The sequence below is a fragment of the Protobothrops mucrosquamatus genome, unplaced genomic scaffold (assembly GCF_001527695.2).
Source record: "Protobothrops mucrosquamatus isolate PMUCROS unplaced genomic scaffold, P.Mucros_1.0 scaffold1954, whole genome shotgun sequence".
In the NCBI taxonomy this organism is placed as follows: Eukaryota; Metazoa; Chordata; class Lepidosauria; order Squamata; family Viperidae; genus Protobothrops; species Protobothrops mucrosquamatus.
Window position 1 is genome coordinate 201648 of NW_015388073.1, and position 25705 is coordinate 227352.

Below are 25705 nucleotides of genomic sequence, written 5' to 3' on the forward strand. Positions count from 1 at the left end.
TACTGTAATTCAGTCCTGGTTAATACAGAGCAAAAAATTGGCTCTTTCTCTTTTTGTGACTTTATTGGATGGACTATAAATATGAAAATACATTTAGAAAAGTTGTAGGAGGCTTATCAAGTCCCTCTTTTTCCCCCCAAAAAAGTGGAATACATTGCAGTACTTCAGTTTTCTGAAAATAACTCTCATCCACTGAGAAAGAGTGACCTAAGGTCACCAAGTGAGCTTCCAGGATGGGGTGGAGTGGGGGGGAGGGAATCAGAACCAATATTTCATAGTTGCAAATTACTCAAGTTATTTAGAGATTTTCTTAGTACCCGTAGGGATTCTAAAATAGTAATTCCTGATTTATTTATAATTTTTTTGCAGAGTTATGATGGCACATCTTTCAGTAGCTTGTAACTATAGTCACTTTGCCCGGCTCTTTCAGAAACAACTTCTTCAGGTAGGTTTGTGGTTGCATTTTTTAATAAATAAAGATGCTTTGCTTTGTAATAGCAAGATATTTATGATAACTAAACTTTTCTATGGTTGTGTGGTCCTTCGTGTTCTCTGAGCAAAATATTGTTCTTCTGTCTCCTATTTTTTTCCCCTTCTGTTTCAAAGATGTGTAAAGGACCAGTTGGTGGAGGCACAAGTTGGGGAGATACTCCAGACCAGGATGTCCTTAACATGTTAGGTCCAGATAATCTGAACCGACTGAAGAGGCTGCAAGAGAGATTTCTTGTTCCTCAGAGCATCAGAGGACCTTGCCCTCCTCCTTCTTTCCCAGGATGCCAACAGTTTTTCAGGGACTTCATCCTCAGTGCAGGAAGGTGAGCTGCTTTTGCCACTTACTTAAGCAAAAGCATTTAATAGTTTTGCATTTGGTTCTGACAAGTTTTTGAAGTGGGCAACACAGTGTGCCTTGGAGGAATCCCTGAAGGAAATTCGTGCATAAACTATTCTGGCGTTCCCATTTCTTAACCTGTTTATTGGCTTTATTACAAGGAGGCCAGAGAGATTTCATAATTCTTCAAAGCAAAATAAGATTGCATTGTTGTTCAATGTTATTGTGTGGTCTTATTGCTTACTTAAATTTTGAAATAATGTATTTGGGCTAAGCTGATTTCTTTTTTTTTCTTTTTTTTGCTTACAAAGGATATGGCCAATGTATAACAAAGGAATGTGAGGAAAATAGCAAAATTGTATTCTGCAATTTGAAGGGGATCTGTAATACCTGTCAAAAATGATTTTGTAATATATGTCTACTATTGGTAGGTCTCGGTGTTGCTCCGCTGTTGTTAAAATGATTTTTTTCTCTCAAGAATATGCAACAGCATAAATGATTGACTCCTAACTAGGGAGCTTTCTCTCAAAATACACAAATACAGGGTAGAGGATGGCGCTGTAGGTAACAAAAAATGAAGATAAGGCATATAGCTAGTAAGATTTAAAGAAAGTTTCATCCCCAACAGTAATAGATCAAAATCAGTAGGAAGATCTTGCTGCTTTTGAGAATGTTGAAGAAGCTGATCTTTCCACTTTAAATCATGAGACGTCAAGAGGCTAATCTGAAAGTCTGAGAAAAATGGCGAAGTCCATAGTGCAGTTCTTTGACCGTGAACAAACTTCAGTGCAATAGATGGGAGCCATTTGTAACTGTACGTAGACCCACTTTTAAAAATGGATTGCATTGGAGAGCACAAAGGTGAAATAAAGTGGTATGAATCAACCTAGAATATGTTTTTTATTTTGATTCTATACGAAAACACATATCCCACGTTTCAAAGAAAACTCCTGAAAAAACTTATAATGCTAACAAAAAGTATAATAGTGCGTAAAAAGAAAAAGGATTATCTGAAGTTGAAAAAAAAAGCAAGACAAAAATATTTCAGATAGAAAGTACTTCGCAGTAAAACAAGAAGTAAAACCTTTTCCCCTGCTTTCAGAATGTTGTCATATTAAGCATTCACTTGGTTTTCCTAGAAAAAGAGATTGCTTGGTGGGTTGACTACTGGCTAAGATAGTTGAGTTAATTTGATTTTAAATGTGTTCTTCATTGTATTAGCCATTTGCAGTCTTAATACCCTATTTCAAATTTGGATTGTTCTCATAATGTTTGTTCCTTGAGCCCTCTTGATTGGTCGATCTGCTGCTTGTTTGCTTACTATTGATTTGCAAGTTGAAAGTTGTTTGGATCTCAGGCATGCAGTTTGGTGATTATTGTTGTAAATATAAAAAAAAAATACTTTGAGCTGTTACCATTTTTTTGTTGTTTTAATTTACTGTCAGCTGCCCGGAGTTGCAGAAGTGAGAAGGGCAACCATATAGATTGCTTAAATATATGCGTACATTTAAATCTCATTCCCATCTTGATTTGTTTTTTGAAAGCTACCGATTTAATCAACACCTGGTAGACAGTTTGTGTATGCAGATACTTGAGCTGGACAGCTTTGCCTTGGTGGAACATGAACCCAGTGATGGAGAAGCAATGAGCGAACAGGTAGATCTCATCACTCAGTAAAAACAGTTCTATTTAAATACCTTTGTCGAGTCAGTTCTTTGTTTGGTTGTTTGAATGGAGTGCCTGCAATTCTTGTCAAAATAAGTAGAATAATGTGTATAATGATCACTGGAATGCCTCAGAATGCCTTGTTTTAATAGAAATGGGATATGTGATGTCTGACCTTTTTTTGCAAACACAAATGCATTTCTCTGAGTGAAAAAAGAAAGCAGAATGTGGAGTTTATTTCAGTAGACGTAAGCTGTATGCATTTCTGTTGTAAAATGACAGTTTTACAAATTCCCAAAATATACCTGCTTCATTTTGGGTGTTGCTTTGTTGCCCATTCCCACTGGTAGCATTTATTCCTGAAAAAAATGTTATGTTGTCAGACTTGATTTGATGACATAACTGTTTCAAATAGGTAGAAGACAGAATTGAAAGGAATTTTTTTTCAAGGTAACTATTGGTTCTCTTCAAAAAGACTGCATCTGCCTTGCTTTTTTGAAGGCCTCCGATAATGAATGCAAAAAATGATGATTTTTAAACTTAAGTAATTGGATGCCACTTATACAGTATGAAAGGCTCTCTTGATTTTGAGAAAAAAAGAATCATTTTCAGTTGCCGCATCACATATTCAGTTACAGTGTTATGGTAGAACTGTACATCAAGAAGACTATTATTTGAATCTTGCTTCTGAAATCGTAGTAGGTCAGCCTTAACCAAGCCACATTCTCTCTGACTCAATTCCCCATCTCCGGTAGGAGATGTGATTATAATGACTTACCTACATGTTGTGTGGAACCTTAAAATAACAATGGCATTGTTGGTGGTGTTATTATCCTCTGCTGGATGACAATTGTAAGAAGTTTCACTAGTCTTTCATTTCAGGATGAAAAGAAGCATTTTGCCAGTGTTCTTATGAGCCTTCGACTCCTGGCTAAGTTTGTGGGATTCCTTGTCTTTCTGCCGTATCGCACATCAGAGCCAGCAACTGGAGATCTCTTGGAGTCAGCAATCACATTAAGGAACCATGTATGTAATCAGCTGCATTTATCTGCAGGAAGCACGTTATAAGAGAGGGAGATTTTTTTTTTCAATTCTCCCAGCCACTAACCATTTGATATACATAGTTGGATTGTTTCCAGATGGCTCAGTTAACTAGCCTTTATAATATTAATACACTTTGCTTTGTTGTTATAGATTAAGGTCAGATTGTGTTAACTCTGATAGTGTAGGAGATGAGCAGGTTGTTCCTGAGGGTGGGGTAAAATGCATCAGCAGTTTGGAGTCACTATGCTCCCACAAGAGACCCAAGTCCAGCCCTCTGTGAATTCCATTGATCCTTATTTGGCGCCAATTTGGTTTGACCATTAGTAGATTAGATTCTTGTGTGTAGATAGCATGTAATAAACTTTTATTGCTTTGAACTCAAATCCTGTTGCTGATGGTTCATGCCTGACAGTATTGTCAGATAACATAGACGTATTAGCTTGGCAGAATGGAAGAGAAAAATTATTCCTTTATTGGTCAATACCGCCATGTCAAAAACTAGCACCTCTTCAGAATAGCTTCTATTTAATAAGATAACCTTGATCTGGAGATATCTTCAAGTAAGCAAACCAAGAATTAATACAAAGACAATGACAGAATTATATCCTAGATCATAATTAGCTAACCTCATGCCCTCCAGATGTTTTGGACTTCTTCAAATTATTTCAAAAATTTTGGTAATTCTTTAACACAGTAAATTACCTATTAAAAATGACTGGGTAGCACCCCATCCCCCCCCCCAAAAAAACCCCTCAAAATCCCATCACTTGTTGATTCTTTGTGGTATAATAAAACTAAGCTGGAATAGTTGGCTTCTGGTTCATGGATAATATTTTCCCAATATGATATTTCTTTTCTCCCTTTCCAGGCCCATCCTGTACTGGATATTTTTAAGTTGTTGAGACAGTCCATTCAGAAACAATGTATGGTCCTAACTGTACCATGGGTGGTTGAATTTCTTTCTCTCATGGATTATATTGCCCCATTACTTGACTACTATGAGAAAATATTTGCTCTGCTCTTGCAGCTGTACAGGTAACAACACTTCGATGAGATTTGCTGCAAGGAAATACATTTATGAAACACAGATTGGTAATGTCCTGGTAAAACTTTTGTTGTGACTGACAATGGCAACTTCTTTATTTACAAAGTAGCTTAAAGCTTTATTTTACAATAGTTTTCTCAGTTTGGTGTTCTTTAGACCAGAGCGCCGACTGAAAATTGTGGTTCTTGTAGTAAAAGATAGTAAGAGAAAATATTGGGGATGCTGTTATACTCTGCAAGCTTTATAGCACTAAGCTAAACTTGCAATAGTCACCAATGTAACATAATATCTTCTGTTTGTAATAATTCCTCCAGCTAGTAATGTTAATCCTTTTGTGAATGCATAGTGTATTAATGTACAATTTCCAGATAGTCTGATAGCCAACTTTTTAAATCTAGTTGTTGATTTAATGCTGATTACTTTATAGCCTTAATGTTTTAAAATGTAAGAAAAATTATTTATTTAAAGAATAAAGATGTAGGAAGAAGAGGTCAAATTAATACAATCGAGATTTTTTTGTTTTCTTGTTATTCCTTTATAGGTATCTGCTACTTTCTGAAGATAAAAAGATGTGCTTCCTGAATAAGCTCCTGATCCTTGCAGTTTTAGGATGGCTTTTTCAAGTATGCTACTGTGTTTCTAGAATTTTTAGAAATGAGAGGTCTTTTCTAGCATTTCCATGTATTTTTTAAACATGAAATAGAAATACTAGTATGAGCTTATGGACGTCTCCTCCCTGGAAGATTAACTGTTTAGGACTTGCATTCCAGGTGCCGACTGTTCCAGAAAACCTGTTCTTTGCTGGTGAAGTGAGATTGGAAGAATTGTCTTTGGAATCCGTAACCACAGTTCAGACTCTGGTAAATTTGTGCATATAAGCACCTAGGCAGCAGATACACACTGGCTAATTGGCTAATGCAACTGTCTGCATCATTTCTCGCATAGCAGTGATCTGCAGATGAAAGGCATTCTTTGGGTTTTTATATGTCATTGGAAAGTGAATCTGCTTTTTCTCCCCCCCCCCCCTATTTCTTAGGATTCTGTGCCTTTGGTTGATCAACAGTTGCTTTATACCTGTTGTCCTTATCTGGGTGAGTTTTTTTTATTTCAGAGTATATTCTGTGGGAAAAACAAGATCCGAATTTTTTTTTCTCTATTTGGGATTGCAAATAATCCCAATGGAGAAGATTTAATTGCCCGACTAAAAATTATTACTTTCTGCAGCTGTACAGATATTGTATTGTATTGTATTAATTATATTATATTATATTATATTATATTATATTATATTATATTATATTATATTATATTATTATATTATATTATATTATATTATATTATATTATATTATATTATATTATATTATATTATATTATTATATTATTATATTATATTATATATTATATTATATTATTATTATATTATATTATATTACATTACATTACATTACATTACATTATATTAATTATATTATATTATATTATATTATATTATATTATATTATATTATATTATATTATTATATTATATTATTGTATCATTATAGTGTTATATCATTATAGTGTTATATTATTATATTATAGTACATTCTTGGTTAATGATAACACTTTGCTATAACATTGAATGTAAATACTATTCTCATCTTAACTTGTGATTCTTACTAGATTTTAAATACCTTGAAGGGTAAGAATGACTATATTTATGTCTATTATATCATGTTTGTGTAATTTAAATACTTCCTGACTTGGAAACTCTTAAAAGCACTGTTTTGAAGCAAGTAGTTGAAGTATTATTTATTTATAAAATTTATTGGCTGCTCATCTTACCACAGAGTAACTTTGAGCGGCATTTTTGTATTATGTATTAAATGCATAAAATTGGATGTGCACATAGTGAACCTTCATCTAGTTGCATTCAAAGCCAAGTATTCTGCGACCTTTTGAAAGGTAAATCCCAAAACATAATGCTGAGCAGCATTGACCTTCCTTTTAGAATTGGGATTTCTGTGTCTCCAGCTTCCTCCAGATGAAAAATCTGGATGAAGTCATCCTGAGGATGTGTTTTATATCACCACCGTCCATTTTATGCTCTATGTACAACATGTGTATTCATTCCTTTGCTGTAGGTGAGTTGAGGAAATTACTGTCTTCTTTTGTGTTGGGAAGTGGAGGAAAAAATGGTGGCTATATAAGAAAAATAACCCCAACTGCTACAGAGGCCTTAGCTCCAAAGCCTTCCCTCACTCAGCAAAAACTTCAGGTAAGAGGCATCCTATGCAAGATGCAAAATCCAATTTTATAGCAATATTAAGGATTACAGCAGAATCACTATGCATTGACAGAAGATACTTTAATGCAGCGATCAGGACTCCGCCGTGTTACTTTCCAGTTATGTGACCCTGAGCAGAGCTGTCTTTAAGGGATTGGAATAAAATTCCAGAAGCCATACTCTGCATGCTTTCCCAACCTTGTTTATATGCCACAGAAATTCTAAGTTGTATTATAGTATCAGCTGAGGAACCAGGAATGTTAGTGCTTGTAAGCAAAGAGAAAAGGACTGAGCCTTGATTTTTCAGAAGTGATACTAAACATTAGGCCAACAGGCACGCTAACAAAATCTCCGGCATTCCCAATGAATGGGGCCAAGGGGGGTGACTGATTTTTCTTTATCCCACACTCTTTCCAGGATAAAATTGTCAGTGTTATCGTCTGAATGTTTTGAAAGCCTTAATATGTGTGTTTTAAATATGCTGCTTTCTGAACCAGACATTTTAACCAATTTCTTTCTGTAATCAATGGCTGCCTGAAACCATTTCTGCTATAACAAGTTTCCACATTTTTCAGGCCATGGGCATCAACATGAATTGTCTGCTGAGATCAGTCATAATATGATTCCTTGGTATATAGGAACATGTATACAGGTAGTCATCGACTTATAACCATTTGTTTAGTGACTGCTCAAAGATACAGCGGCATTGAAAAAAGTGATTTATAGCCATTTTTTCACAAACCATTGCAGCATTCTTATGGTCATGTAATCAAAATTCATATACTTGATGGTTGCAGTGTCCTAGGGCCACATGATCACCTTTTGCGACCTTCTGAGAAACAAAGTCAATGGGGAAGCCAGATTCACTTAACAACCATGTTACTAACTTAACAACTGCAGTGATTCACTTAACAACTGTGGCAAGAAAAGTCATAAAGTGGGGCAAAACTCACTTAACAATTGTTTTGTTTAGCAACAGAAATTTTGGGCTCACTTGTGGTCATAAGTCAAGGACTACCTATACAAATGTATGCATTTTCCAGGATTCAGTTTTCCCATATCGCCATCCCCTCTGCCATCACTCTTTGCACCTGGCTTCATTGAGGCCTTTACTTTGGATATTTAAGGGCATAATTTACTCACAGTGTTGCCATTCTCATCTCTACTTTAATGGAAGAATGTAGTAATTGCTTAAGAATATTTGTAAAGACATTCTAACGTGCAAGCAGCACCTCCATTTTCTTCATTCAGTGAATTCAATCTACAGCTTCAAATACTGTGGCTGCTACACCTTGATGGCTTTTTTGTCCTCTGTAGCTATCAGTCAGCTCTTTCTTTTCATCCTTATAAAGAAAGCTTGAGTTTTCTAGAAATATTAGTGTATGGTGAATTTACTTCCTATAGTTACATTATAACTCTAGGCAGACTTAGCCCAATGGGAACCTGAACATCATATACCCCTTTATTTTAGTGACAAGCATGCAAAAGCTGGTGAATTCTAGTTAACATAAAGAAAAGAAGATGTAGGCAATCAAGTGAAGAAAAATTGAATGTGGTGCCAACAGTAGGAGAACTATAGTCTTGAAAAATTATGTCTCGGCTCTTTTGCAGGGAGGGCAGTGATTATTTCCTTTGTCTTTCTCTTTCTTTCCTCCTTTTTTTAAAAAAAGAGAATGTTAAGGTTAAAAAAGGAACAAGCAAATTATTTTTGAGAATGGAGCGTTTCCAGTGGTGGGATTCAGCCAGTTCGCATCAGTTCGGCAGGACCAGTAGCTAGTTTTTTGTTGCCCAGGCCCAGAATGAACTTCCGGAAGCGGCATCCACACAGAGAACTGGTTGTTCACATATTTGAATCCCACCACTGAGTGTTTCTCTTTGGAGACAATAGATAGGTTAGGATATTCTAATTTCTTGAGGTTTTTTGCTTTTCTTCTTCTTAATAGGCAGAACTGGAACAAGCCTTCTTTCACAATCAGTCCCCATCTCTGCGGAGAACAGTAGAATTTGTAGCAGAGAGAATTGGATCAAATTGTGTCAAGCATATCAAGTAAGAGCAGGGATTTTTTTAAAAAAAAATTAGAAATGTTGTGCTTTTCTTTTATGGCTTCTGATTATTTCTGGGAAGCTTTCATTGTTTTTTTATTTAGCACTTTTGTAAGCTACTTTGAGAAGTGAAGTTCAGGAGATAGCTGTTTGTTTTTTTTCCTCCATTCTCTGAACTTTGGTTCTTGTAGGGCAACCCTTGTAGCAGAACTGGTGAAAAGAGCTGAAGTCATTTTGCAGGATGCTATGAAGGCAGAAGATGGCAATCATGACAAATTATTGGATGCAGTATGTTCGCAACTTTATCAAGAAGGAGCACAAGCTCTTATCCAAGGCAAAGAGTAAGGAGGAACATTATTAGATAAATGTTTTTGGTGTCTATTTATCCCTTAGAATGTAGAATATAGAGTCTTTTTAGGAGCTTTTTCCGGCAGTATGAAACTATTTGATCTCATGTGTCTGATACAGATCACAGAATTTAACAGCAGCATCAGTAATTAAACTTTCCTTATCATTTGCCCTATGGCAGGAGCTGCTACTATGAAATTTATTTGCAGATAAAATGTGCTCTGTAAAATTCATTTAGGTAGAGAGAACTGTCTTCGTTGTACTATGCATATTTATTTATGCTCAGTATTTTTTGTATGGTGTCACTATACAATGACCTGTAGGATCTTGATGCTTAGTTACATCCATTGCAATATCTATCTCAGTTGCAGAGGTAAACCTCAGTGATGCTGACTTTTGGCACAATGATTGTTTTCATATTTGACCCTTTGAAGCATTATTTGTCATTAGGTGCTTCAAAATAGGTACTTTACTTAATTTTTTGACCCCAGCAAAAGGAATCCTCCTTGAAGCATTCAAAGAGTCGTTTCAGTTTGAAGACTCATGCTGTTGCTTCAAAAGCTGCCTCCAGAGATCCGAGTATCCATGCTTTCCTCTGGAAGCTATCTATTGTGTGTATCCAAACAACTCCTTTGCTTGGCTAGCTGGAAACAGCTTTTGCAGCTTCTATATAGGTTTTCCCAAAGATGTTTTTGCTTTAGTTCTTTAAGGAATGGTACTTTACTTGTGCTAACCTACATTGTGAATTACATCTTTGAATGCTTTATGCAATCCTAATCTGGTTTTAGTTCTGGCTTTGCAGAATTAAAATGGGATGCTTTTTATCCTAAGTGTTTGTCCTTTTTTGTTGTTGAGGGTTTGGCATATTATCCAACTCCTGAAAAGTTGATCTGCCCTGATAACTTTCTTAAAACATTTCCACATATATATATTTCTAGATTTTGTAAGAAGAAGGCCCCTGAGGCTGTGAAAATCCTGCTGCCAGAAGAGACCTCTGCAGCTGTAAGTATTTTGGACACATGTTCTTTTCATTTCTTTTTTACTACTATACTGTAATAAAATATTGTATAGAGCTCCACAGTTGCATTTTTAATGTCGCTTAGATCACTTTAGATCATGTAGCTGAAGTTTGAAGACAAAATAATGTGCTAAAATCTCTGTGAGCTTAATACATTTAAATTACTTATTAACTGCACAGATTAATGAATTTGGATCCTCTTGTTAAAATCATTAGGCAAATAAAATACAAAGTTTTTAAAATCTCAGTACTCTTCAGTCAGCTGTGTTAAGGCAGATGTATCATCTGTGTTTTTGCAAGTAGAAAATTAAATGCTTCAGTTGTCATAATTCAAAAGGCCAACTTCTATAGAACACATTTTTGACAACAGTTGAAGAAGGCAAAACAAGTCCTCATTTGTCATCTGCACTGGTGCCATAGGATGGTCTTCCCCATCTTGTTTCTACCCAAGTACACCAAGACCTGGAAGACTGAGGGTAGCCTTTTTGGCCCTTCAGATTGTCGTAGGCACTCATAACCTATTATCACCTTCAATAGTTGGAGAGAGAGGCTAAAATCAGGTTTTCAATTTTTTGTCTGGTTCAGTTTTCCTTTCGATTTAATCTGTTTGCTACAGCTTGTACTCTTTCATTGAATTGCTCTGTCCCCTTTCATTACACATGTGGGAGCTTTCAGGAGGCTTCCAGAAGTAACAATATGTCATTGTTATTCATTCTCATGTCCAAGGTTTTGAATTGCGCAGCAAATATTGCAGTGGGACTGGCTACCGAGAAGGCCTGCAGTTGGCTCTCTACAAATATTGCAGGTATTCAGTTTTTCACTCTGACTTCTGTTTAGTGTGAATCATTAGTAATCAAGGCTAATGTGGTTATTTAGGGCGGACTGAGACATTTAAGCTATCGCTGTCGTATGGTGCACATTTATTTATAAAAGAATGTCTATGTCACATTGTTTCATAACAACCATGTAAAAATAATTAAATGCTTGACAAAATAGAAATATCTCAATTGCCTGCCTATGAACTGACAGTGGGTGGATCTAGTAGAACCTTGTCTCTTGTTACTACTTTTATTTTGAGAATAAAAATACAGCAAGTTTCCTAGTTTGTGGGAATTACTGAGCTCAGGCCAGTTCAAGCTGCTAGTTATTATCCATAAAGAGATTGGAATAAAAATACCATATACTCCTACCCCAACCTGTTCATCCATTATTGTGGTGCAGGGTTTCCATGACCGAAAAATAAAGGGTAAGACTTTTTCAGTGTCAGAAATTCTCTTCTGAGGGCAGAGCCACTGGTTTTACTTTTACTTGTTGAAGTATTTGAGCAATTTGTCAAAGATACCCACATTATTCTTCTTTTTGAATTAACATTAAGGAAGCTGTAGATTCCAGAGTTGATTCCTGAATACAGAAATGGATAGGTTGTTGACAGAACAGCTGTTTGTTTTATTTGTTTGTTTCTTACAGCCCTGATCAAGAGAGAAGTAAAAGCTACCTTCAGTCGCATGCTAAAAGTTCAGATGCTTTCCCAGTCGAGTGCCAATGAAATTATACTGAAGAAGGACTGCTCTCCAAGCTGCTGCCATCAAACAGCATTCCCTTCCCAGATAATTGGTGAAATCAAGGTCTGTCTCTGCTATTTTCTGCCCTTTATCAGCAATTTTTGCAAAGTAAGGTCACTGTCCATTGTGGATTTTATTGTAATAGAACAGTTCAGCCTGTAGGTAGAAATTCTGTAGTATGGTTTGCTTGTTTGGGAGTGGCAGTAGCCTAAAAATGGGCTCAGGGTTGTGGTTCTTGTCCATTGTGAAAAGTTGTGTTTTCAATATGTTTTGGAGATCCTAGAATACTGATATGCATCCTGAGTCACAAATGCTTCTGTTATTCTAGGATCTGCTCTGTGTTGCTATAGGCCCCAGAGAGGAAAATGAAGAAATCCAGTTTGCTGATTTGGAAAGCTTGTTGGAAAGGGTGAGCCAGACACTTCAGTGCAGAAAGGTAGCTTCATTTCTTTATTCGGCTTAAGTTGGCTTGTTGTTTCTGATTTTGTGTCTTTTTCTCCAAGGAAAACTTCTTGTTGGGATATTTCATAGAACGGGGTCCCCAGCTGCCGGGTCATGGACTGGTAGTGGTCTGTGGCCTGTTAGAAACCAGGCTGCATAGCTGGAGGTGAACAGCGGGCAAGGAAGTGAACCCCAAAACCACCACCGTCACCCCTGGTCCATTGAAAAATTGTGTTTCACAAAACCGGTTCTTGGTGCCAAAGGGGTTGGGAGCTGCTGCCTTAGAAAATATTTTGTAAACAAAAGTACAAAATAATTATATAGGTGCGGAAGTAAACTATGCAGATCATTACTATAAGATATAATGGCGTCATTAACTTTGTGGTTTTTAGAGAGAATTAGGTAATTCTGCGGAAGTTTGGGTTTATCAAGAACTATTAGTGTAAGCCCTGTGTTTACTTGGGATCACCTTGCCTCCTAATGCCAGCTTCAGGGGAGCAACAGCAGGAGAAAGGTATACTGTCATGGTTCCGAAAGAAATAACTTTTCAAAGAACTTTGAGGCTTAATTACCTTAAAGAATCCTTTAATGGGTTACATAATCCGGCACGAACAAAGGAAAGCCAAAAACTGAAACACCCCCCCACCCCAGCTCTCGCGACAAGCACAGCTCCCTCCCTCCTTTCACAGTCATCAATCATATGCTCCAATTAAACAGAAGTGTGAATCTTCCCCCCCCCCCTCTATTCTCTGTTATTACAGTCTGCTGTTGCTTTGACCTTGGCTGTGCTATGCTAAGATAATGTTATTATTCACAGGCATTCCTCCCCCCTCATATGGCCCACAATGCCTGCTTTTGCTCTTGAAGCGATATGTAGGCTAAATAAGATATGTTTGCTTCTTCACATATCTCAGGCAATAACATCCAATGTTAGCAGACTTGACATCTACACTAAGGAAGATATTGATAAACTGGAGCAAGTCCAGAGAAGGCCAGCCAAGATGGCTGAAGACATTTGAAGACACTTACACACCCATCTCAACTTTACAGCTGTCACACTATAGAGCAGGGGTGTCAAACTGCCGGCCCATGGGCTGCATGTGTCACGCGGAAGCCGCGTCCACCCCATTGACGGCAGTGGCAAAACAGTCCCGATATGTTGCGCAACATCACGTGATGTTGCGAGTTTGACATGTCTGCTATAGAGGGTCAAACTTATTCTCACTTATTCCAGAGGACAAGACCAAAATGAGTGGGATGAAACTTCAAGCATGTAGGTACAGATTAGACATTAGGAAGAACATCTCGCAGTACGAATCAATAGAATAGATCAGTGGTGGCGAACCTATGGCACGCGTGCCAGAGGCGGCACTCAGAGCCCTCTCTGTGGGCACACATGCCGTTGTCCCAGCCTCACCTCCCCCCATGACCCCCTCCTCACCAGCAGCCCCCCGGAGGAGAGTCACCCCCAAGTGTGGCCCACATGGAGCAGCGTAGACAAGACTCTGCCCTCACGCCCAGTTGATGCTGCAGGGCGTGGGCAGAGGGCGTGGCCGCCATGGCGCTACTGGGCTGCCTGGGCGATCTGCAGCAGGTCCTGGAGGTGGTGAGTGGCCCTGCGAGCAGGCGGGGTGGGGGATGGGGGCGGAGCAGGGGGTGGAGCGGGGGCAGGGCCAGTTTTTGGGCGCTCGGTCTCTAAAACATTCGCCATCACTGGAATAGATTATTGTGTGGAATGGTTTCTTCCCCTTTACTGGAGGTTTTCAAACAGATATTGGGGATAGTCTGATAACTTCTACAGCATGCAGGGGATTGGACTTGATAATCTCCTATGTCCCTTTCAGCTAAGATTCTGTGATCTGCCTGCTGTTTGTGAACACTTCCCAGGTTTTTGCTTAGTTCCTGTGAAAAAATGCTAGAATTTGGACTTTAGTCTGATCCAGCAGGATCATTCTTAGATTCTCATACATTTCATTTCTAAAATACAACCGAACATTCGGCAATAAACAATCTGAAAATAGACTTCATTTGTATGTAAAGCACAGTCACAGTTTAAATATTTTTGCATGTTTTAATCACTACAATACCTGATCATTCATAGATACATAAACATTGCATGAATATAAATATTTCATTTTTCTGTGTTTCAGTTCATCTGCCCAGCATCAGAGCAACAGCTGGCTAAGTGCACCATTGAGTTGGCATCACTCCTAGGTTAGAATTCTAACATTTTCCTTTTTATAAGTATTCCTTGTTTTTCTTTCTTTTATTCTTCAGCCATATATTAAATTCCCTTTGTACAACCCCGTAATCATATTGAGCCATATATAACCTGAATGAATTATACTGAACCTGACCTCAAAATTTGTGAACTAGTATATAAAGCTGAAGTATTTAGATTACCAAGTTTCAAAACTTTAACAATATAAACCTTTTGAGTTAGCCTAATAAAATGACAAAAGCGAAAAGATTTTGAAATTTTCCGAAGTGTTCTACTTTCATTAAATTTGCTTTTGGCTATGTTATGCTAACAGCCTGTCTTGCATCAATATTGGGCTGCTTTTTTTTACATAGAAGAAGAAAATTATTTATTTCAAAATAAGTTGAAACTGGGGCATTCCAGCTCCCCAGTCCCAATGCTGCCGTTTTTCCGGTTTAAAGAATGTTCAGAGGTTCTTATTGGATGTGAATGCTTAGAAGGCTTCCCATCTGCTGTGGAGTTTCTAGAACCCTTTTAAAGTGGCTGGGAGGACTGGAAAGGAGCCTCACAGATCAGGCCAGTGTTTCCATTTTACTTGCTTATAGTTTCAGATCGTGTTCCAATCCAGGAGCTTAACTTTCCGTCTCCCGAAATGCCAGAGCATCAGCAGTCGAGATACCACCTCATCTCCAGTCTCCTGAAATCTCTGCTGTCCATCTGGAAAGATAATTTTCAGGCACCTATACCATTACAGCTGATGTTCAGTCAAAAAAACATCACCTACCTTGCAGGCAACAAAGATCATGAGGTGGGGCTGTTCAAAACCTTTTAAATCTCACTGTTCTTGCTCTTTCTTCTTGTTTTATGCAGATGAGGTAGGAGATAGAGTCAGTCTTTGGCTAATCCGTAAGCATTGATACAGGAAAATAGAAACACACACCCCCCCCCCGAGTATATTTTTGTGAACTGTGGGCTGTATATGAAAAGTATTTGATAATATGGCAGTAACTTTTTCTTAGCTACTTAAACTCATTACTATGAAATTAGAAAAAGGTGCTCCCCAGCACTCCTCAATGAGACATTTTAGTAGACATTTTCCCTATTTCTACTTTTTGGTTTGGAGCAAATGAGACGAAAAAGCAAAGCCATAAAACAAAAAGCAACCCATCCTATTGAGATCATTAATTTCTAGGATCAGAAATAGAAGGGGCTTATTTTGGGGGTAGGGCTTATATTAGGCACACCCTAAAAATCAGGCTAGGGCTTATTTTCCAGGTGGGTCTTATTTTTGGGGAAGCATGGTAGTTGCGTGCCCTCACAGAATAGAATTGTTGAATTAATCTGGATTTTATTTACAAAAGGTGTTATTAAAAATGCAAATATACATATTTTTTTAAAATCAAATGTTTCATTCCATAAGACTAGACTGAGTATATTAAAAGAATCAAAAAGCAAAATATGAATTTAAGGGAAACTCCAGATGTTAATGAAAACAAAGAAAGATGAATGAAGGCAAATATGTGTATCCTAGGATAACATTGCAGGATCCAACCTAAGTCAATTCATCAGGGCCAGAGGTTTATTCTTCAAGCTTTTGGACTCGTCCTGTGTCCATTCTGGAGAGTTCCCTGAGGATGGGTGCCAGCACGAGTCTCGAAGCCTGAAAGAATAAACCTCTCGTCCTGGTGACTGACTCGGATTGGATCCTGCAACAAAGAAAGAAGTTTGAGTGTCACCTCCATCTACTGCAAACAGATTTGAATTTGAGATATATGTATAATGTCTCAATTTCTGATGCATTTATAAACCATTCTGCTGACTGTTACTCTGCCACTTGACATACTTCCAGGTAATATTGCTAAGTAATATTTCCCAGCTGATTTTCAGTGTTTTTTAATAAACCAATATATTCCAGTTATTTCCACTAATTTCCACATAATAAAATTAGCTGAAAGCTAAATTCTCTAATAGTCAGATTATCTGTGGATGAATTAGCCATCACTAGAAAGAAAAGCATTTGGGGTGATATGAAATTTCTACATATATGATTTCTTCGGTAACGGCTCTTGCATTCCTGCTAGCATCGTGAACCAGTTGCATTTCCCCCCCCCCTCCAAGCAATTTTACTAAAGTATCTATTACAAACTGTATATCTCGGAGCACTTATTGCAGTTTTTAGGTTTGCATGGTAAATATTGTTGGTAAGGCCTGTGATATTTGCTTTTGTTTCATTGCAGTGGGGCTTGTTTTTATTCATGCTTCATGGTCTTGTTGAACATAGATTGATGACAAGTACAGAGATAGAGGACGGTCTGCATGACCTCCAGAAGCAAACATGGCCTTTGGTAAGTTTAATTTGAGAACAATGCACAGCATGTTGGCCTGGGGTCCTTTTTTCCTATATTTGCAATAATATTTTTAAAAGCTCATTTCTGTATTCTGGGCAAACAAATATTTATATTCTGGAGTACACTGTTGAAAATTAATGTTTAAATATTCTTCATTGTTTCTGAATAGTGCTCCAAATAGGCTTTAGTTCATACTATCTTCCTTTTCACAAAGTCAGCCCTCCTAAAGATGGTGAAGCAAAAAGGACAGCTGAATGAATGAAAAGGGAGAAAGTGACAGCCCACTTGGAGTGCTTCTAAGAGGATGGTTAAAGTGACCGATGTGATACGGAAAAGTAGTATAGTTGTTTTTTTTTTAAAAAAAAAAAGTTTAATAAGGTTGTATTTACTAGTGTATCAGGATTTTCATCATTTTTGGCTCAAATCCTAGAGGTAATTGGGACAACTGGAGTTTGAGACCCTAGGATTGAGCTTTGCTTCCTTGTGGAAGGGGTGTGTCTGTCCTGCCTTAGAGATGCCAGTGAGAAGACTATTAATAAAAAAACAGAAGTAGTGGGAAATGATTGTTGGATACTATTTCTGATCAAGAATGCAGTAGCTCTGCAACTGCAGAAGTGCACAGTATTGATTATCTGGGCTCAGTTCAATAGGTAGTAAGAAAACCAGGTTCTGAAATTGGATGTTCTGGATAGAATTGCATTCTTTTTGAAAAAAGTTTGCAGCCTAGGAGTGTTCCTTGATCTCCAGCTGTTGGTGAATTCCATGGTGTCAGGGGTGACAAGAAACACATTTACACAGTTATAATTAATGTACCAGTTATAATGATTTCTAAGCTGGCTAGATCTGACAGCTGATAGCTAAGTCTTGACTACATCTCAATGGATTGCTGCAATATGTTCTATGATGAGCAACTCTTTACAGTTTCCAAGAGTTACAAACTGTGACAGTTACAACAATTAGGAGACATTTAGCCCTTTGTAGAATTATCATTTATTATCTAGACAAATTGCTTTCCAACCCCCCAGTTTAAATTGTTGCTTTTGACAGCTTAAGTCTTAGGCTGTCTTCTGATTGTTAAGCCATAGCTCAAGATGTACTTTGTCAGAACATTAAGATTAGTAAGAGAAGACTGTTAAAGACACCTTCACTTTCTGAAGGCTGTAGGACCCAGAGAAAACAATTTTCTGTATTGCGCCAATATATGGAACATACATTCTCAGAATTCTTATCAGCTCTGCCCCACACTTCTCCAGTTTTCAGGAAAGATCCTGGCATCTTCAGGAAAACTTCAGTTTAACAATGGTGCTAACTACTATTTTATTTCTTATTGTTAGTGACCTTAAATGTAGAAATAATTGTAAAACAACAAAGGCAATAACAGGCATATTTGTTGTTGAACAACTTGTACTTATGAGCAAAAAATATCCCAATCAGATATCGCTAACATGTTTGTTTTTTTTCTTTGTAGGACTTTTCCAAGGAATTAGAAGCTGTGTTAAGAATATTCATTTCCAAACCTCATACCACAGAGCCAAAGACTTTTGCTTGTGATTTAGAATCACAGCCAAGAGAAACAGTTGCAGCCCAAAGTTAGCAGAATTGCCATGTTTAAAAATTGTTAGGATTGCTTATAAATGCCCTGACAAAATTGCACTCAGAATTAGTATGGATCTTGTCCTCAAAGATGATGTCTCTACAGTGTACTGTATTGGAGAACAAGGAAAAAGCCAATTCAAGCACCTTAATTAGAGCTGCAGGAACAAAACTTCTTTTGTATAGAAATGTGTGGCTTCCAAGTTCCAGAATCTTTATAGATGGGAGAAACACACTGAAGGGATCTGTTTCTAACATGAAGAGAATTCTTACCTTGCAGTGAATCCCACTGAGCCATTGACAAGTAAAACTAAATGTGATCTTGGTATTTAATCGGGTATTTAATAGATGCTCATTTTTTATTTTTTTCAGTTGAACGACGTCTGGAAATATAATCATTGCTATCAGAGCACTAATATTGGATTTTTTTTAAAGGGTGCCTGCCCTTGCCACATTTTGTATTTGTGATTTTCTAATGGAGAGAAAATTAGTTTTATGAGGAATATTGTTTTGAATGATGCCACCATTTAATTTTAAACTGAAATATTTGCTTTAAAAAGTATTTATGTAGAAGACAGCTCTACAATCTTGCCAATGGAAAAGGCTGAGACAAGGACTGGCATAACTTTGATATGAGACTGAATTTCCTATGAACTGTCTTCCTTCCTTCCTTCCTTCCTTCCTTCCTTCCTTCCTTCCCTCCCTCTTTTCTTGCACTATGGTAATGTAATTTTCTTCTGGAAACCTGCTTGTTTTATTATTAAAGATAATGGGGAAAATGGGGCATACATCTTTATCTTTTTCTGTCTTCCTTAGAAGTGATCCCCAAAATTTTACTCAGCAGATTTCTGGATGAGATGGCTGTTGGGTTAGTTTTTGCTGGGCTATTCAGAAGCTCTATTCTGAAAAATGTGTGGAAAATACATGGCTTAAGCCAGTATTTCTCAAACTTGCCAAGTTGAAGATGAGTGGACTTCAATTCCCAGAATTTCACAGCCAGCTTTACTGGCTTGGGAATTCTGGAATTCTCAACTTGCCAAGGTTGAGAAACACTGGCTTAAGTTATTTACTCTGGCATTCTAAAATAGTAAAATTTATTTTGTGTGTGTGGGGGGCATGAATTCAGCAGGAAAAATGCCACTTTTAGCCATTTTCGCTATATAAAAAAGTATTTATTGTGAGGATATGAAAATAGCAATCTTGGTTAAAAGCAGATATGGGCTGAAGGTATATTTCAATAAAGTGGTATATTTTGTCACATTCAATAAAAGATTTTGCCCCACTTTAAGACTATTCTTCCTACCCCAGACATTCACAGGTACCATAGTGTTATAAGTGCAAAAAAGTATTATATAAATATATTTTAATGTAACAATTATTTCTAGAAAGCATACATTAATTGAATAACCGTAAAACATAATAATTAGCTTCAGCATATAAAATCATTTCAAAATAAGTATATATAAATAACTTAATTTGTAAACATAGAAACAAACAGTTGTATGCAGTTATAAAAATAAACATCTGATGTTCTGTACAATAAAACATCGTCCTTTGACAAGCACATCCCTATTATGAGAGGAGTCTATCTTAGACATGCCTGCTAAAATTGCTTGATTCATTAATAAGGGTGTCAGGTTCAAAAAGTAAAGAAAAAAATAAACACAGTAAGTAGTCGGTGATTCTTGGAATGCAGTCCTAGAATCAGAACTGCTTTCCATCTTAAACGATGTGATTTCTGGTAGAGTAGATAATCTCTACCTCCCACTTCAAGTAACACAGAGGACAACAAAGCTAGTATTTCAAATGCTACACATTATTTCTATAGTTGCATCAATTGCTTGGCATTGATCAACAATTATTTTGTCAGCCACTGTCTGTGCTTTATTTGGATCATCTGATGCTTATGCTTGTGCTACATGCCAAGCTGCTGTCTACGTAACAAAGCCAAGTCAATATGCACTGAAATATAGTCACATTTATGCTGCCCACAGTCCCCAACTAATTCAGATCAGTGAATTAGTTTTACACCCTATTGTTTAACAAAAAGGGCAAGCAGTTCCCTTTAAGATTCGAAGGCACTTTCTACATATTTGTGGGGAAAGAGAAGCAAAAATAAGAGATGGAAAACACCATGTTGTCTCTGGGCAGCCTCTGAAAACCTGTTGTTTCTTACTATTTTATGCTACCATAATTACTAAACTTAATTGCTTTCCAACAATGTCAAAGAACAGTGACATGTTTTGCAGCCTGTCTTTTTTCTCCCAAACTCTCAGTTCTGTTTTAAGGAACAATACCATTTAATTTTTAATTCATAAAATGCCGCAATTAAGTTGGGGGCAGTAAAGAGTTGTAGTAACAGACTGGATGTAAAACACCTTAAGCTCTCAAGGGGGGAATAAGTCACCCTCAAATTCAGTTTGACTCCTGGGGACCACGCAGGCATAATCATTCAATTTTCTTGACAAGAAATGTGCCACTGTCTTCCCCCAGGATTAGCAAGTTTCTAATTACTAAAAGCAGGCTGGCAGAAAATGGTAACAAGGTAGCAGTAATTCTAGGTTACATAACTTGATTTGTGTTCTTAGAAATAACTTCAATCAAATAGGGTGCACATTCACATGAATAAAACCTACTTTCAAACACTAATTGCTATAGGAACAGTGAGGGGTGAGAATGTTAATTCTATGCTCATTCACTTCGAACTTAATTACGTGAATGTGGTTTGGCATTTATTTTATACAGTCATATTTATTACTAAAAAAACAGACATTGAAGAGCGTACGTATAAAAATGTAATTTTATAAAGCAGCTCATGGAAATGCAAATCGATATGACATGAGCCGTTGAGACTGAGAGGTTTAATTTTTCAAGCTGATAAAAGTCATGGGGTAAAACCTTGGTGGACTTTCTCTGCTTTGAGCTTATTTTCATTACCATTGATCCTGCTGCTCTTCCAGTAAAAGAAGAGTGGCAAGGATATTTGCTAAATGAGATGCTGTGACAGACATTCCTCTCCAACATTCAAAATGTGGTGGTAGCTATGTAGGAGAAGTTGCGTTAATGCTGTTATCTTATTGGTTTTCAACATGTCTTATGGCGGAGTGATTGTGTAGTGTGAAAAAGTGTATCCTGTAACAGAACATTGTCTCTCTTCCTGAATTGCATATCTGACCGAGAGAAAGCAATAACCAGTTCACATCTTCACAAGTCAGCACTCCCTTGAAAGTTAGTTGCTGCTCCAGCCAGTAACACTGTAGAGAATTGTTATGCATTTTTCATTGATCAGGCACTCTACAAAGAGCTTTATAGTAGCTTAGTTTAGCTTCCAAAATGAAATGTTCCTTTAAAAACAACGTTCTTTTGCATTTTACTGCACCAGAAGCCTTTCCATAATCATCTGATTTAAGGAAAAATTCAATGTAAAATTGATATTTCAAGGAAATCCTCTTGATCAGCGTATCTGTAAAAGTTGCCTTTTCTCTAAACCACCAAACAAAAATCTCATTCAAGATTTTTTTCTAACTGAATGAGAACAAATCTGCAATGCGGAATAATTATTTATGATTTTGTGTAGACTGGCAAGGCTTTCTTCCTGCCACCAGTTTTGGAAAGCAAATCCTGATATCGCTGGTATTTACATTTTGTTACTGAAACAGAGCTTGTTGATAGTATGCATTATGCTATCTAAGTGGCGAGAAAATGGGAAAGCTGAGCAATTACCAAAGGTTGTCGCTTTACAAAAGAGCTCAGCAGTCTTGCAGGAATTGCTGGGGCACCAAGGTCAACCTGCAATAATTCAAAATAAAAACAAAAAAAATCTTAGCCAATATTTGGCAATGCTATTCAATACCAAGTGCTTCTGAAAAACAGTGCTACTTTACAGGGTGGCCAAAAGATTGATGGGGGAATTGAAATATTCCTTCGGTCATAAGTGTGAGCGAGCTGCCAAGCACCCACAGTTTGATCATGTGACTGCAAGAGGCATTGCAATATCTGTAACTTTGGGGACTGGTTGTAAGTAACTTATTTTATTTATTTATTTATTTATTTATTAATTGCATTTATATCCCGCCCTTCTCCTTTCGGACTCAGGGCGGCTGACAGATGATAAAAAGCTAACATAAATACATATTACACCTAGTTAAAATTTAATTAAAACGAAATATTTGAGAGTGTCCAATTAAAAGTAATTAAAACCCCTATAAAATCCCCTAGGCCAGTCCCGCNGAGCCTCCGGGTGCTCTTCAAGGGAAGCCCCATGTAGAGAGCATTGCAGTAGTCCAGGCGGGAAGTCACAAGGGCATGAGTGACCGTGCGTAGGGCGTCCCGGTCCAGAAACGGCCGCAACTGGCGAATCAGGCGAACCTGATAAAACGCTCCCCTGGTCACGGCCGACAACTGGTCGTCCAATGTCAACCGTGAATCCGTGAAGGCATTTTCTAGTGCCTTCATAATTTCATACAGTTGCTGAATGAATTATCATAATCAAGGACTACCTTGACTACCCCTGAATAATTCGGTAAAGTGTCGCCAGATTGCACCCATAATTTATCCATGCAGTACATATAAGAAAACACCTACAGGTGGGATGTACTGCAGAAGTCTTCTATCCCTGCAAATGCAGATTTCAAAGAGCAACAGTATCAAGCGTTTCTCAGATTGATACGGAACTGGTTGATTACAATCTCAGCATCTTTTTAGGAATTAAGTTCTAAAGACATTTAAAGCTGTCATGACAGACATTTGCACATCTTAGTTATAATCTCTCAGGTGAGGCTTATTGTTGTAACATTGTGTTTGCTCTGCACACAGAATAGCTAATATATCCCCAGCTCCCCCACAATGTCAATAGATACAGTCCTCGACTTACAACCATTCTTTTAACAACTATTTGAAGATACAATGGCACTGAAAAAAGTGACTCATGTCCTCGCATTTATGACCATTGCAGTGTTTCTATGGTCACATGATCAAAATTTGGGCACCTGGCATGTAGCTATGACAGTTACAGCATCTGGGGGCCATGCTGTCATTTGCAACCTTAAGGGGCTTCTAAGAAGCAACATCTATGGTGGAAGCCAGATTCCTTTAGTGACCATGTGGTTCTCTTAATGACTTGTGATTCATCAAATGATCACAACAAAGAAGCATACCAACATTACTTAGCAATACAAATATCAGTCAATTGTTATAAATTGAGGACCATCTGTAGCTAGCTTCATCTTGCAATGAATGTGGGGCATTTTGCTATTAAAAAAAATAAGCAAAGAACCTAAGGGCACTCACACAGATCAGTGTAAAAAACAGATCACTAGTCCATATGTAGTGTATTAAAAATCTGGACATAAAATAGGCCATATAGTCTACCCTGCAAAAATGGCAATAAAATGGGTTGGATTTATACTACTAATCACTATGGATATATAAAGTACAATCAGAGCAAGGATACCAGTTGTTTTTGAATAATGCCATCTCATTTTGGTTTTCCTTGGGCAGATATGCCTATGGCCTTGTGAATAGAAGCTCCGGCAGCCTGGCACCCTACCAATACCAGGCTGGCTAAGGTTCAATGCTTTGCTTGTTCCCAGTAACAGTTTTGGGGCCTTGACTTAGCACCGCAGAATAACATTTAAGAGGGTAAGCACTTCAGCTCTTGGCACTTTACTCAGTACCAAATGTTTATTTAAAAAATAAAAATAAAATAAAACCAAGGTTGCATCCCCAACGAACACTTGTTTTGTGCTTCTTAAGCAACAATGCAATAGTGAAAAACTCTGCAGATCAGTATGTATAAGTAATGCCTTTGCTGTAAGTTCCTCTAAGTAAGAGTCTTAAATAAAAATCCTGTCATACTTCCTTGCACAATGTATTGCTGTTAGATACGTTTTTATTTGCTTTGTCACTATGTTGTAGAAAGCAATCTTCCATATATATTTTACGACAACTTTTTGTCTAGCTCTGCAGATACCTACCTGTACCATATATATGACTTTAGTAATGTCTTTTCCATTCGTGGTATCAGGTTGTAGTATCCATGCACTGGGCAAAATCTCTCCTCGTACCATTTCTTTACACGGGCGAGGCATTGACTCTTCATAGATAGATTGAAGAGCTAAGATGTACATATTTTCCTAGGTGAAAGAAATGAGAGTTACATGACAAAAATCCATTAGCAGCTCCCATTAGATTGGCTTTCCAGCCTTTATCAAATTATTTTCAACATAAGGATAGGCTGTTAGACTTTTCTGATATCATAACAGTACAGGCAACCTTGATGAGTTATTGGATTGGTGATACAAAATATGAATGGTGAATGAAGGTACTTACAAACTGGTCCCAAAAGTTATGTCCATTGTAGCACCCAATAACAGCATAAACATTTGGGCAGACTGCTTGCACTTACAATCATTGGAGGACTTCAGCTCCCCCCTCACCTATCTCTCCTCCCCCTATCTACACCCTTTTGTTCCCCTGCACTTCATCCTAGCTGACCTTTGACATCTTCTTGCTCTTGTTGCTGGCTACACAAGGCTTTCTTCTCAAGGTTGCTCACAGCAGTTTACCTGCAAGACTTGGGGAAGATGGCCTCAAGTAACTAGCAGCAGCCTCATGAAGAGATAGTGCAGGCATGCCTCAGCAGGGCCCACAAAAAGACAATGAAGTTCAGCTGGGGCAATGGAGCATAGGACAAGCAGGGGGCTGGGAGTGCAGGGTGGTGAGGGCGACTGGAACTGGGCTGGGGTGGCTGCTTGCCACCCTACAAGGCAGGGTGCAGGGTAGCCAAAAAGGCAGAGACGGGGAGGGGAAATAGGCAGTTGGGAGGAGTTAAAGGAAAGGCAGTCCCTTTCCTTGTAAGAACTGAGGCTCAGGGCTGGGACGTTCCAAATACAGAATGGCTAACGTCCCATGGAATTTGATTAACAACCGCAACAAGGAGTGCTGGGATTGCTGTTACTAAAGTGATGCAGTCAGGAGATATCGTGCTTTACAACTCCATTGCTTAGCAATGGCAATTCTGGTCACTATTGTGGTTATAAGTTGAGAACTACCTGCATAAGATTTGGTTATTTGGAGGGGCTGCCTATCTCCCACAGTATGTGCCTGGTTGATCCAATCTGGTAGCACAGGCGCTCTCTGGGTTTTTTCAATTAAATAATGCCATCTACAAGGACCCCAGAAACTATGCCTTCTTTATTGAAGTGCCTGGTTTCTGCAATGATGCTTCTCCTAGGATCTGGGTGACTCCTGACTCTACCAGAGCTTTAAAAAGCACTGAAGACCTGGTTGTCTGTCTACGCC

The 25705-nt window shown here is 37.7% G+C and overlaps 1 protein-coding gene across 1 annotated transcript in view; it reads left to right on the forward strand.

The window, feature by feature from the left end:
- The window catches only part of CDAN1 (codanin 1), a 35043-nt gene extending 16101 nt beyond the window's left edge, over window positions 1-18942 (forward strand). The window contains 19 exon segments of the mRNA XM_029285622.1: window positions 370-445; window positions 607-815; window positions 2374-2485; window positions 3377-3520; window positions 4407-4573; window positions 5125-5206; window positions 5354-5443; window positions 5620-5674; window positions 6708-6841; window positions 8794-8897; window positions 9085-9234; window positions 10180-10243; window positions 10986-11064; window positions 11727-11884; window positions 12150-12257; window positions 14413-14476; window positions 15068-15270; window positions 16700-16807; window positions 18279-18942. Coding sequence (XP_029141455.1) covers window positions 370-445; window positions 607-815; window positions 2374-2485; window positions 3377-3520; window positions 4407-4573; window positions 5125-5206; window positions 5354-5443; window positions 5620-5674; window positions 6708-6841; window positions 8794-8897; window positions 9085-9234; window positions 10180-10243; window positions 10986-11064; window positions 11727-11884; window positions 12150-12257; window positions 14413-14476; window positions 15068-15270; window positions 16700-16807; window positions 18279-18404 — 2233 coding nt within the window. The 3' untranslated portion in view covers window positions 18405-18942.
- The last annotated feature ends 6763 nt before the right edge of the window (window positions 18943-25705 follow it).